This window comes from Salvelinus sp. IW2-2015, linkage group LG33 (assembly GCF_002910315.2).
Source record: "Salvelinus sp. IW2-2015 linkage group LG33, ASM291031v2, whole genome shotgun sequence".
NCBI classification, from domain to species: domain Eukaryota; kingdom Metazoa; phylum Chordata; class Actinopteri; order Salmoniformes; family Salmonidae; genus Salvelinus; species Salvelinus sp. IW2-2015.
In genome coordinates, this window is record NC_036872.1 from 34,588,793 (window position 1) to 34,603,623 (window position 14,831).

At 46.4% G+C, this 14,831-nt stretch overlaps 1 protein-coding gene across 1 annotated transcript in view; it reads left to right on the forward strand.

Moving 5' to 3' along the window:
- LOC111958190 (calmodulin-regulated spectrin-associated protein 1-B-like) overlaps positions 1-14,560 on the forward strand; it is a 30,814-nt gene extending 16,254 nt beyond the window's left edge. The window contains 13 exon segments of the mRNA XM_023979387.2: positions 3,682-3,823; positions 4,127-4,266; positions 4,928-5,021; positions 6,179-6,350; positions 7,180-7,268; positions 7,478-7,556; positions 7,712-10,043; positions 10,420-10,556; positions 10,906-11,156; positions 11,441-11,543; positions 11,636-11,751; positions 11,898-12,016; positions 12,205-14,560. Of these exon segments, the coding sequence (XP_023835155.2) occupies positions 3,682-3,823; positions 4,127-4,266; positions 4,928-5,021; positions 6,179-6,350; positions 7,180-7,268; positions 7,478-7,556; positions 7,712-10,043; positions 10,420-10,556; positions 10,906-11,156; positions 11,441-11,543; positions 11,636-11,751; positions 11,898-12,016; positions 12,205-12,501 (4,071 nt within the window). The 3' untranslated portion in view covers positions 12,502-14,560.
- The last annotated feature ends 271 nt before the right edge of the window (positions 14,561-14,831 follow it).

Below are 14,831 nucleotides of genomic sequence, written 5' to 3' on the forward strand. Positions count from 1 at the left end.
TGTTTGTCTGAGAGAGTGACAGTGTGTGAAGAGATGTCTGGGTGAGAGCGAGAGAGCCGTGAATACATCTCTCAGCCCCTGCTTTCCTTGTGCTGAGATGTTGGCGCCATTGCCACCTGTGCCCGCAAACTCTGTCATGCCCACCCCTCCTATGCTGTCTGTCTGCTATGCCCATGTGGTSTCTCCCTGGCCTCTCATGGTGTCTTTCTACTTGCCCAAGGTCTCATTCTTACTCTCTGCTGTCTGTGTGTGTCTCAGTCTGATTTCATGCACGCCTTGGCCCAATGCATGCTGGAGCCAGAGGAGCTGGAGCCCTCCATAGTGGTACAGTTCCAGWAGTCCTTATCCTCTGTAGACCTCTCACTTCTTCTCTCCCTTCTGTAGGGMGGATGGGAAACCTTTAGTCCTGGTTGTCTAGTTGTTCTCCAGTTACCCTTATAGAATTAGCATAATGGTGTCAGAATAGTATTTGAGATACAGTTGAAGTCGGAAGTTTACATACACCTGAGCCAAATACATTTAAACTCAGTTTTTCACAATTCCTGACATTTAATCCTAGTAAAAAGTCCCTGTCTTAGGTCAGTTAGGATCACCACTTTTTATTTCTTTCAGCTTTTATTTCTTTCATCACATTCCCAGTGGGTTAGAAGTTTATATAAACTCAATTAGTATTTGGTAGCATTGCCTTTAAATTGTTTAACTTGGGTCAAACGTTTTGGGTAGCCTTCCACAACCTTCCCACAATTAATTGGGTGAATTTTGGCCTATTCCTCCTGACAGAGCTGGTGTAACTGAGTCAGGTTTGTAGGATCCTTGCACATGCTTTTTCAGTTCTGCCTACCAATCTGGGACTGAGGTCAGGGCTTTGTGATGGCCACTCCAATACCTTGACTTTGTTGTCCTTAAYCCATTTTGCCACAACTTTGGAAGTATGTTTGGGGTCATTGTCCATTTGGAAGACCCATTTGTGACCAAGTTTTAACTTCCTGACTGATGTCTTGAGATGTTGCTTCAATATATCCACATAATTGTCCTTCCTCGTGATGCCATCTATTTTGTGACGTGCACCAGTCCCTCCTGCAGCAAAGCACCCCCACAACATGATGCTGCCACCCCCGTGCTTCACGGTTGGGATGGTGTTCTTCGGCTTGCAAGCCTCCCCCTTTTTCCTCCCAACATAACGATGGTCATTATGGCCACACAGTTCTATTTTTGTTTCATCAGACCAGAGGACATTTCTCCAAAAATGACGATCTTTGTCCCCATATGCAGTTGCAAACTGTAGTCTGGCTTTTTTATGGCGGTTTTGGAGCAGTGGCATCTTCCTTGCTGAGCGGCCTTTCAGATAATGTCGATTTATAGGTCTCGTTTTACTGTGGATATAGATACTTTTGTACCCGTTTCCTCCAGCATCTTCACAAGGTCCTTTGCTATTGTTCTGGGATTGATTTGCACTTTTCGCACCAAAGTACGTTCATCTCTAGGAGACAGAACGCGTCTCCTTCCTGAGCGGTATGATTGCTGCGTGGTCCCATGGTGTTTATACATGCGTACTATTGTATGTACAGATGAACGTGGTACCTTCAGGTGTTTGGAAATTGCTCCCAAGGATGAACCAGACTTGTGGAGGTCTACAATGTTTTTTTCTGAAGGCCTTGGCTGATTTCTTTTGATTTTCCCATGATGTCAAGCAAAGAGGCACTGAGTTTGAAGGTAGGCCTTGAAATACATCCACATGTACACCTCCATGTCTGTCTCTTATACACATCTAGATGTGTATAAGAGACAGGTATTGTGTCATGCACAAAGTAGATGTCCTAACCGACTTGCCAAAACTATAGTTTGTTAACAAGAAATTTGTGGAGTGGTTGACAAATTAGTTTTAATGACTATAACCTAAGTGTATGTAAACTTCTGACTTCAACTGTAAGTGTTTTGTATTATGGTAGTTAGTTACCCATGTAGAATTAGCATAATGTTGTCAGAATAGTATTCGAGGTGTGTTATATTATCGTAGTTGCCCTAAAAATGTGTAGTCAGATTGCAGACAGTGCGTGTAGTAACATGGTTAATTGTTGCAGTAAATGTTTAGTATGGTTCAGTTGGAGCCATAAGTACCGTACTGGCCTGGCTAGTAGAGTACAGCAGTGATGAACTCAATAGGCTAACTCAGGGAGGGTTCCACAACACTGTTAGCCAGCAGAAGTGGGCCAGTGATTCCCATGTGTTCCTCCCTCTGTGCCAGTGGCCTGGTTTGACTATGCTGACAGTGACACAGCATTCCCAGAGAGGGGTCGGTGGGTGTCAGGCCAACCATGGCTCCATATCACCGCTCTATAAAGCAGGGGTTCTCAAAGTGGGGTCTGCAGGGGGTCCGTGGCCAGATCCCCCAAAAAATCTAACAGATGAAACACATTTTTGTTCAAGTAATCCGTGGAATAAGTTTAGCAGGTGTTAAACATGAAATTGTATACGAACAATATTAATTTTCTTAACCTTACAACATGGTCCTGGGAGGCTCACAGGGATATTGGTATCAACAMAACTTCACCAATTGTACATTTTTCAACTCAATACTTGTATTTCCCCCCCCCCAGACCTTTTTTTTCATAAATGCACTGTCATTTAAGTTTTAAAATGGCTAAGTTCTCTCTTCCTCGTGGCAAAATGTGTAGAATTACAGGATATTAATGTAGCTTGAAAACTGCAAAGMTTTCTCTCTGATGCCAAGGGATTAAAAATGTTCCTTCCCAGGGCCTGAGACATAGTACAACTCTTGTATGCTATTTTTTATCTCACTCGAGTTGTGTTCTGATTATGAGGGGGTCCCTAATGAACTTGCCATCACAAAAGGGGTCTCTGGCCCCAAAACGTTTGTGAATCCCTGCTATAAAGGACCACCCCACTCATCTCCACCCACCTAAACACAGACAMGGGCTTATTCAGGGAATGCCACTGAATTAATTCAGATAGAAGTTCATTATCTAGAACAGAAATGATTCTGTGTTTTTCACCAGGGAATCATGTCTGCTCTAGTCATGACATTTTCATCCTTCTAAACATGGCCTTCCACTGAATAAGCACTAGGCTATATGATGTAGGCCATGACTGTGTATATGACTGAATAAAGCCATGGATCACGTGACACCATTRATACATKTGTGAAGACTCGATAGCGCATTTGAAGCCAAGGAAGTCTGTTAAGATGGCGTATCATATTGGAGATTTTTGTAGACATAACATGTGTTCGCGGTTTGAGCTACTCCAGGAAGTGACGTTGCTGGCTAGCTCAGTGCTGCCCCCTCATTGAATATTTCAAGTTGAAGTCTGACCGGGGTACTGCAGGCTGCCATTAGCATCTCAATTATCCTTAACTTCTTGTGTGTGCGATTTTTATAATCTGTTCAAGGACATCTGGTGTAATAGAAGCKYTTATTGGTACCATGATTGTCTTCGAAAATGTGGATTTGTTTACATGAAGATTGTCCACAGATTGCCATTTTCTCCATCATTGTAATAGGGGATCATTTTCTGKAAACAATGTCTGCAGTACTGTGGTCGGCRTTGAATTTAGTWGCTTAAGTGAGAGGGGGCAGTCATTCTCCTCTGGATTGGAGCCTAATAAACCAGCCTTATCTCTTTGTATTCCCCTCTGACTCTCTCCCTCCCCCTGGTGGTCAGGTGAGGTACCGCAGGGAGCATGCCTTGGGCCGCCAGCTGCCCTTCTTCCCCCTGCTGGAGGATCTGATGAGGGACGTGTGTGACGGCGCCGCCCTCCTCACCGTGGTCCACTATTACTGCCCCGACCACATGAAGCTCCACGGTACATCATGGGACGACATCTGTCCTCAACAAACTGGGGTTTCATTAGATGTTAAATCTATCCTATTATCTCCCTGATTGGTCAGGAATCCCAAATTTGTCTGACCTCAAACAATCAGTAAAATCATGTCTTTAATCTGTTTTGTAATTGAAATGGCCTATTTAGCTCTACTCCAGATCTATGTTGTGGACATTAGACATTACATCTGTGTTGTGCTCTGACTGCCAAGGAGGGTTGCATGTGACATTTCTAAACATCAGGTCAATGAGCTCCATCCTGACCTTTTTGACCTCTGTCTATCAGATATCTGTCTGAAGGAGGTGACCTCCATAGCTGACAGTCTATACAACATCCAGCTGCTCAAGCAGTTCTCAAATGAATATCTCAACAAGAGCTTCTACCTAACCATGGAAGACATGCTTTACTCTCCACTGGTTCTCAAGGTAAATAAGTCCTTTGGTATTTGTCACTGTAAAGCTGTTTTGCACTGTTTTTCCCTGTCACTGTAGCTGTGTTTTTCCCTGTCACTGTAGCTGTGTTTTCCCTGTCACTGTAGCTGGTTTTCCCTGTCACTGTAGCTGTGTTTTTCCCTGTCACTGTAGCTGTGTTTTTCCCTGTCACTGTAGCTGTGTTTTTCCCTGTCACTGTAGCTGTGTTTTTTCCCTGTCACTGTAGCTGTGTTTTTCCCTGTCACTGTAGCTGTGTTTTTCCCTGTCACTGTAGCTGTGTTTTTCCCTGTCACTGTAGCTGTGTTTTTCCCTGTCACTGTAGCTGTTGTTTTCCCTGTCACTGTAGCTGTGTTTTTCCCTGTCACTGTAGCTGTGTTTCCCTTCACTGTAGCTGTGTTTTTCCCTGTCACTGTAGCTGTGTTGTTCACTAGCTGTGTTTTTTCCCCCTGTCACTGTAGCTGTGTTTTTTTTCCCCTGTCACTAACTTTGAGGATTTAGTTTTTCTGTGTTTCTAAGGCAGCACTTACATATACATTTAAGTCATTTAGCAGACGCTCTTATCCAGAGCGACTTTGATTCATTGATGGTTTTGGTAACATGTTGTATGTCATTGTAGTTGAGTTTCTCTAACGTGGTTCTTGTTTTCACTACTCAGCACAATGTGATGGTGTTCATCGCTGAGCTCTTCTGGTGGTTTGAGACCGTCAAGCCAGAGTTTGTCCAACCCAGGACGGAGGAGTTGAGAGATGGTGAGGATCATCTCTATGGGTGTGTTGTGGTCTGAATGGGATGGATCAACACATCTGTTGAACCTGCAGGACAGGGAAAAGGAGTACTTTAGGACTTCTTCCTTATAGAACATGTGGTTCAACTGGAGTGTCTTTATTTTCATTTCTTCCAATGACATTTCAATGCAAATGTGTAKATGAGCCCCATGCAATGTCAATAGTCTAATATATAGTGTTTAGATTTAGCTGATCATAATATAATTGATTTTGGATGAACTTGACCAGAAGTTAAAATACGCAGGTCTCATTTACAACTGCGACCTGGCCAAGATAAAGCAAGGCAGTTCGACACATACAACAACACAGAGTTACACATGAAATAAACAAACATGCAGTAGAAAAAGTATATATACAGTGTCTGCAAATGAGGTAAGATAAGGGCGGTAAGGCAATAAATAGGCCATGGTGGCAAAGTAATTACAATATACCAATTAAACTCTGGAGTGATAGATGTGCAGAAGATGAATGTGCAAGTAGAGATACTGGGGTGCAAAGGGGAAATTAATACAGTATGGGGATGAGGTAGTTGGATGGGCTATTTACAGATGGGCTATGTACAGGTGCAGTGATCGGTGAGCTGCTCTGACAGCTGGTGCTTAAAGCTAGTGAGGGAGATATGTGTCTCCAGCTTCAGTGATTTTTGCAGTTCGTTCCAGTCATTGGCAGCAGAGAACTGGAAGGAAAGGCGGCCAAAGGAGGAATTGGCTTTGGGGGTGACCAGATATACCTGCTGGAGCGCGTGCTACGGGTGGGTGCTGCTATGGTGACCAGTGAGCTCAGATAAGGTGGGGCTTTACCTATCAAAGACTTGTAGATGACCTGGAGCCAGTGGGTTTGGCGACGAGTATGAAGCGAGGGCCAGCCAACGAGTGTGTACAGGTCGCAGTGGTGGGTAGTATATGGGGCTTTGGTGACAAAACGGATGGCACTGTGATAGACTGCATTCAATTTGTTGAGTAAAGTGTTGGAAGCTATTTTGTAAACGACATCGCCGAAGTCGAGGATCGGTAGGATGATCAGTTTAAGTACATTATACATTAAGTACATTACATTATCAAATTCTCCACCTGTTACCCACCTCTGTTTTGATTGACACCTATCCACTTKTCTCACAACAGCCCGAGCCATGGCTCAGCCGAAGAGTGCCCGCCCCTCAGTGCCCATCTCCAACGCCACCAAGCGCAGCTTTCAGGTTACCCCTGGCATCCCAGAGGCCTCGCTGTCTGTTTCTGCCCAGAGCAGCCCTGATGGCAGGTACTCCCTGTACGCTGCTGAAGGCTCTGACCCTCTGTAAGTTTCTCCTTCCTCTCTGTCCACCCACCCTTCTCATTTCATCAACCTGTTTATTTCTCTCCTAGTTAGCTAGACAGGGATGAAGAGATKTTTTTTTATATGCTAGTGTTGATACTCAGTTCTCTCACCTCTTGGCTTCCAGCCCACCACTTTCTACCTTTGCTTTGTCCTACACTGTGTTTATCAATGTTAATGAATTGATGTTTCACAGTACATCCAGCCTTGTTGAAAACATACATTGATAGCTTTGTAATACCACCACCATTTCAGAGACCATTGCTTATCATGTGCTGGTTGTTCAGAGGGATGGTCAAAGAGTAGCTGATTGGATTAAAGGGACAGTAGGTCAGATGGGCAAAGGTCATAATGTCAACTGACTGGTTGTTTGCCTGTAAGGTCTGTGGTTATGGAGAAAAGACTAGATGTTTGTTGCTTAGTTCGCACTTCTTATGATTCTTAAAAATGCAAGCAATAAAATCTCCAGTGATTCCCTGTGAGAATACGAGACCGATAATGTTGTAGAGAATGTGGGGTCAATCTGCTTTACTAAAGGTGTAAGAGGAGCTAATCCCTAAAACTGTGTTGGTACTTAAGAKCTTCTGAATGAATTAACATTTGCCAAGAAATAATATATTAAGACCTATTGAATGCATTCACACAGCCTGGATAAAATATATCCTGCAAAGATGGAATTGGAATTTGATCTGCTGCTTAGAGATATCCTGCAAAGATGGATCGTGAATGTTGACTGCTACGGTACTGCTAAAAGATTATTGTGGACTTGGTAGGTAATCTAAGTGGCTTGTGCCGTTTTAATTATTTTCAGTAACAAGGGAGGTCCTGGGGAAGCCTTCAGCCTCTCCCACCCACTCCTCCCCCTAAGGCAGAGACAGCAGCAGGCAGAGGACGGATCAGGTGAGGGCACCACACAACACCACAGTTATCAGTTACTATAGAAGACTACTAAAAACTATCCATAGTTTTATACAAGTTACATTTAGCCCTTTCTGATGGCTGTGTAGTTTTTATTATAGTGGAATATTATTACAGCTCATATTTCAAGAGATGGCTTTTCTGTTCTGCAMTGTAGGTAGCTGTGTGATCTATGTTGTCTGTGTATCTAGGCCTCAGAAACCGCTCCAACTCCTTGGAGAACAAACATCCACGAGGCTCAGTGCAGGCTTGGTCTGACAGGAGACAGAGGTGTACTATGACAATAACACTGACTTCCCTTCTTGCTCTGAAATGTTTTACAATCAATGCATGTTTCAGAGATTTGGWCATTTTGTAATTAAAACAAACCCTTTTCTTCTTGATGTCCAATGTTGTGCATCTCACTTCTTCCCCTCTTTCTCTAGGCCGACGTCTACGCTCAACCCGTACACATTTGGCATCTCAGCCACTGACAGCGATGCTGACATTGRCTCTGGTGACAGTGTGAGTCTGGCCCGCTCCATCAGTAAAGACAGTCTGGCCTCTAACGTAGCCAACCTCACCCCCAAACACCAGGTTCTCACCCCCCAGGGCCAAGCCCAGGTAGGCCGTGCCCCAGTCAGCCCCACCCCCCGCCGAGTCAACGGTCACGGCCTTCTGGGAAACGTCAATATGGAGGAGGCGCTTGTGGCCGTGATGAGGACAGACGCGTCAGCKTCTCTTCCCAGTCAGGGAGAGGAGACGCAGCAAACTGCTGGGGCCGAGCCCAAGGATTGTTCTTATTTAGAACCTCTGATGCCTGCTGTGTTGAAATCGGCGAAAGAGAAGTCTGTATACCTGAACAAGGAGGAGGAGAGCGGGGAGGTGGGTCGATCGCGGGGAGGGGGTTCTATCCGGAGAGTAGAAGGGGGACCTGAACTTGTGGCGTCGGCCAGGAGGAAAACTCCCACCAGCCTAAACCGGACCTACACTCCTGCATCTAGTGGGGAGTTTGACTTGTCTACTGAGACCTCACTGGCTGGGCCACTCCAGGGACAGGGGGCCTTCAATCCCATGGTCACAAGCAGTGTGGACCCCGACTCCAGAGTTCCAGCAGGTGGCTTCTACCTCCACTCTGACAGCGAAGACCAGAAGCCTTGGCAGGAGCCAGACCTGGATGAGGCTCATGATGAAGACCTTGATGAAGCCCTCACCACCAAGGACCCAACCAGGCCCAGGAAGACATTTGATGAGGAGGAGGAGTCAGCCAAGCTTATGGAGGATCTGAAGGTGAAAGAAAAGAGGGACAAGGACAAAGGGGATGATTGTAGTAGCGGTCGCTCGAGCCCCTGTCTCAGCACCCACTCCCAGGCCAGCAGCCTAGCCAGCGGCAGCGTACGCATGACCAGCTTCGCTGAGCGCAAGGCCCAGCAGCGCTTTGGCAGCAACCATGACCTGCGACCCAGCGCATCCAGCTCCCAAAGGACCACCCCAGACGGCTCCGAGTGCAGCGGGCCCCTCTCTCTGCCCACCTCCTGGAGGCTGAAGAGGGACCAGAGCCCCTCCTCGCCCCAGGGGGGGCGGGGGGACGGTGGCACCAACTTGCTGGCATCTGAGCTGGTCCAGCTCCACATGCAACTGGAGGAGAAGAGGAAGGCCATCGAGCACCAGAAGAAGAAGATGGAGGTGCTGTCAGCCAGACATAGACAGAAGCTGGGCAAGGCTGCCTTTCTGCACATCGTCAAGAAGGGTAAGAGCGACACCCTGCCCCACCCGCTCAAAACAGACTACTGCAAAGAAGAACTCAATGGGGACAAAGGGGGAGGCTCAAAAGACGACTCTTGCGTGGACGTTCTGAGAGGGGCCAAAGAGACTGAGTCTGCCACCTCGCCGGTCCCAGATGCCTTAGAGACAGTGGACAAGAAGGGCAGCTGTAGTCCGGGTCTGCTGCTGGATGAAGAGCTGGACCTGGATGAGTGTAACCACTCCATTGAGATGCTGAATGACGCCATCGGCAGCATCCAGCAGCAGATGATGCAGCTMTCCCTCCAGCAGGAGCTGCTGATGAAACAGAACGTCCAGTCCCCTCCCAGGGTCCCGTCTCCCTGCTCAGTCAACGAGAAGACCAGCGGATCTGAACCCAAGACCCGACCTGCCGTCCACTTTGTGGATTTGGGCAGCGGCGCACCAACCACCGGCACCGCTCCATCCAGGAAACCCCCCAAGCTGAGTTCGGCCCGTGGCCCCAGGACCAAGCCCTCAGAGCTGAAGCTGGCCAAAGAGCACGGCAGGCCGGGCCTGGCATCAAGCAGGGCTATCACCCCCTCCCACAGCCTGGAGACCCTGCCTCACCTGAGGCAGTTTCCTGGGGGCAGGTCTCCKAGGGCAGACCACCCCGACATCAGCTCCAGAACCCCCTCCGCAGGTGGAGAGACAATCAGTGGGCAGGACAAGCCTGGACGTAGTGCCACCTTCAGGCTCCACGATGAGGCTAACCTGCGCACAGCGGCCCGTATCGACCCAGTGGTCGTCACCCCAGAAGTGTCCTTTGAGCCGTGCCTGTCCAGTACCCTGAGGGAGGGGGAGCTGAACTCCTCCGACGGCTCGGGGAAGGAGAACATCCCCTCGGAGGAGGTGTCGAGGAGCAAAGCCCCCCTGATCGAGGTGGACCTGTCAGACCTGAAGGACCCAGAAGKGATGGAGGGCGACGGGGGGCAGGACAGCACCATGGATGGGGAGGAAGGGGAACAGAAGTCTGGCCTGGGATTCTTCTTCAAGGTACATTTGAAATGTAGTCTTTTTACATTCTGTGTGTGTATATATAGACAAGATGTGTTCTGCTTCACAGTCATTTTATGTCTGGGTGAAGGTCTATTGATTATAACATGAAAAGCACCAAATTCAATGACCGCAAACAGGACAGGGCAAGAAATTACATTGTTTTTATAGTTGTACAAAATTGTCTTGAAAGGAATAGTATGAAATTCTCCATTACTGAAAAAATCGAAAGTACCTCTTACTAGCCACTAATGTAGAAAAAGGGCAGGAGACGAGGGGAGGATACACAGCAGGCAATCGTTTGGCATAAATTAAGTTGTATTGAATTGAGGAAATTGATACCAGTATTGATCAAGCGTTACTTTTTGTGCTGCAGGATGAACAGAAGGCAGAGGATGAACTGGCTAAGAAGAGAGCAGCTTTTCTAATAAGGCAGCAGAAGAAGACTGAGGAGGCCCGGCTACGAAAAATGCAGCTGGAGGCTGAGACGGAACAAAAACGGGAGGAGGCCAGGTAACAAACATTGCCTCTACAACCAAATCAAAACTGTCTGTTAGACAAGACCTACTGTTCAGGTAGGATAAGACCATGTCCAAGCACTACCGTAACAGCAACACCACCACAACCCTCCCACAATAGTCACATGTTTGGAACATTAGTCTATCTGTTRTATTTACCTTGAATATTGACTCATTGAAAACGCAGACAAGAGCAACGGCATTCCTCTTCTGCCCTGCGTTAGAGAAAATTCTAACACAGGACCTTCTAAAGTGTGTTGACACTTGAGATGCATTTTAAATACATTGTGACTCCGTCTYTTCAAATGCAGCAGTTGTTGAGCCTGTGGTTTGTCTCCCCCTAGGCGGAAGGCGGAGGAGGACAGGATGAGGAAGGAGGAGGAGAAGGCCCGTAGGGAGCTCATCAAGGAGCAATATCTGAGGAGGAAGCAGCAGGAGCTGATGGAGGAACAGGGCCTGGGCAGCCCCGCCAAGCCCAAGACTGCCAAGACCAAGCCCAAGAAACCCAGTCACCAGACTCACAGACCCAAGTCTGCGTTCAGCAGAGAGGAGATCTCTAGCGACACCTTCTCCTCCAAGGGCTCTTCTTCCACACGTAAGAAACAACTTTCTAGTCCAGGGGTTTCTAACTGGTGTCTAACTGGTGTCCCAGAGGGACTTTTACACCACTGCTGTACTAACATATCTGATCCAGCTGGGCTGGAGGAAAAACCCTGCTGACACTGGTTCTCCTTCATCTAGACCACATTTTATTCATCTCAATTATCATTGAGACAATATTGCCGATATTGCGGTCATGCATTTCTGTGTGTGTCGATAGTAGCGTAATGGGAAGAGTTAGCTACACTAAGATAGCGTCTCTGTTTTGGTTCTCTGTAGCTGACAACCTGAGCAGTGTCCAGTCAGGCTCTAGTCTGTCCCTGGCCTCCGCTGCCACCACCGAGGCAGACAGCGTCAACTCTGGAGGGCCAGGCTCCCAACGGTAAGTAACCCAAATGTGTGGGTGGTTGTGAGTTTTTGTGTGTTCTGTTTGACATTTTAAAACCTCTTGTTTTCTCTGCTGTCCGTTGCCAGGGGTGAGTCTGTGGAGTCGTTCCCAGGCCTGAGTCGGAACGCCAGTCGGAACACTGAGAGAGACTGGGACAACGGCTCCACTGCGTCTTCCATCACCTCCATGGCAGAATACACTGGTCAGTACAAGTCACCACCTTTAGCATATCAAGCTATTACACGCCCCTATAATGTTCCCATTAAGCCATTGTGCTGCTCACRTTCTCCTCGTGTCTCCGTGTATGTTAACATCTAATGTTAAGACCTGTCTTTCCACTGTCCTCAGGTCCCAAGCTGTTCAGGGAGCCCAGTTCCAAGTCCAACAAGCCAATCATCTTCAATGCCATCTCCCATTGCTGCCTCGCTGGCAAAGTCAACGAACCCCAGAAGAACACCCTTCTAGAGGTGAATTATCATCTTACTATTATAAAACAGGRGGTTCTAATCCTGAATGCTGATTGGTTAAAATCTCATTCCAGCTGGTGTCTATTCCACAAGTTGTGCTGTTAAATGCTATTACCAAGCACTCCAGAACCAGTGCTAACACCCCTCCTCCTCCTCTGACTCCTCCTCCTTCCTCTGTCTGATCCCAGGAGCTGGAGAGAGTAGATGCACACCACCTGATGATCCTGTTCAGGGACGGGGGCTGCCAGTTCCGGGGAGTCTACTCCTTCTTCCCAGACACGGAGGAGATCCTCAAGCTGACCGGCACGGGCCCCAAGAGCATTAGCAAGAAGATGATCGACAAGCTTTACAAGTACAGCTCGGACCGCAAGCAGTTCACTGTCATCCCCGCCAAGACAGTGTCGGTTAGCATAGACGCCATCACCATCCACAACCACCTGTGGCAGGCCAAAAGAACCACTGTGCCAAAGAAGTGCGGCAAATAATCTGGGGAGGCCCCTGGAACTCACCCTGGGGAACCCCTCCTAGGGTCCATTCCACCATGCTCTGCTGGATAGACTGCATTGACGTCCACAGTCAATTAAACTCCCCCTCTATCAAGGATGGCCAGACACGTGGATCCTTCAGTTGACACTGGGGGGGGCATGTATCAATGGGTACATGTACTGGTGGCCTGCCAGTGACATTGTCATCTGTCGGGATCTCCATGTGTTCTGTTCAGGTTGTTCGTTGATGGATTCATTCGGTTCTGTTTTTCTAAAGACTAAGAGAAGCATGTGTCATTTTTTCATGTGGTGGATGTCTTTTTACTTGAAGTATTTATTGGTTTGGCACTGAAATGGTTGAGCTCCGCTACAGCAAAATACGCTACGGCTTCCCTCTCTTGTTTGAGTCCATTTGAGTGGGTGGGGGGGTTCTCTCACACTATGACCCATTCAACCCCCCCATCCTCCTCTCTTGTTGGAGGGGGTAGGTGGTTCTCAATCTCTCCACTTCAAAATCTGACCTGAGATGACCAGTTTACGTTCTTTTAGGACTTCTAGGACCAGTATTCTGCAACAAATCAATCTCCAGTATAACTAGCTACCAGACAAGCATCGCCAACTTTGCCTCTCCCGTTCACTCTGTCCAATGTGCTGCTCTGAACTGTCTKCTGTTTGTTACTGGGCTCCCAGACCATCCGCTGGCCTTCTACAAGCATCATACTGCTACTATCAACTGTCTCCTGTTTGTTACTGGGCTCCCAGACCATCCGCTGGCCTTCTACAAGCATCATACTGCTACTATCAACTGTCTATTTATTCAAACTCTTCTAAACTTGTGCAGTGCAGCCCGTCGTAGCACTGTCTATCTGGGATGTAGAATGGTGACGATTGTTTTTAAACTACTCATCTAGTCTCCTTTAGGCCTTTAAAACGAGGGGGTAAAGACGTGCAGGGAACAATAGGCTTTGGTACTCTTCGAAGATGTCATGATGCTTATTTTGTACGTTTTTGTTATTTTTTTAATGGAAAACTGGTTGGTTATACAGTAATCGGCGCTGATGTGTTTTTCATCTTAACATTACATGAATTGGTATGGCGTATAGCTAGAGCTAGTCATTTCTCTCCACTAGGCACTACTTCCTGTATAAAGGTGCACTCCACTCATCATGTTTCAAASGCTTTTATCATGCAATGTACCCCCTCCSTTCTACCACATGAGTGATCGGCTACCCACCATGGGTGGGGTAAATTCATTCCATTTCAATTCAATCAGTTCAGGAAGTAAAATTTAAATTTGTATTTTTGTTTACTTCCTGAATTTACGAAATTGACCCCAACCCTGCTAAGCCAGCTTTTCTCCCCTCCCCCAGAGAGCTGCATGCTCTTGTTCTGAAGAGTGTGTGTGTGTTCTGCTGTAACCGGTTTGAATGACAGTATTTAATATATTCATAATGGGTCACTCTGTGGGACTGTGGTCTAGTTATTTACCTACCGACATTAAAGAACATTCCTGAAAGGTGTCAACAAACACTGCCACCARTTTATTTTTTTCTCTCTGTCCAAGTGCTTATTATTAGATACCGTATGTTGGCCTCAAGAACAACTAAGTGTTGCATGTGCACTTTACTCACTGATTACAGAAAGTGGAATTCAACTTTAAAAGGGCATTCAAAATGTATTGCAGAAGGAAGATGATATATTTTTCATAACTGAACTCCTGTGCACTCCAAACTGAGAAACCTTTCCTGAACTGAAACCAAACACTAAGATTTAAGAATGGGTGACAGTCAACWAAAATAACCTCCTTCTTTCACTAATACTGCCGTCTCCAAAAATATATAGAGTACTTGATTAAAATTTTCTGCATTTGATTTATTTTTTATAGATCTTTTGTATGTTAGTGTTTTTGTCTACTAATATATTATATTGTCATTAATCACTATTTGTGTGTGTACTTCCCATCCCTGTTCATTTMACTATTTCTTTGAGATCATACCATCTATTTATTTTTAAATGGAAGCACTGAAACMGAATAAATTTTTAAAGTTATTAAAACACATTTCAATCTTTTGTTCTCATTTGTCTTTTCACATTTTACTTTCTGTACACGTTTCAGCCTACATCACCAACAGTTTGTTAGTTCCSCACCAGTGAAAAGTTTGGATGCCCCTACTCATTCCAGGGTTTTTCTTTATTTTTACTATTTTCTACATTGTAGAATAATAGTGAAGTTATCAAAACTATGAAATAACACATGGAAGCATGTAATCAAAAAGTGTTAAACAAATCAAAATATATTTGAGAATGTTCAAAGTAGCCACCCTTTTGTC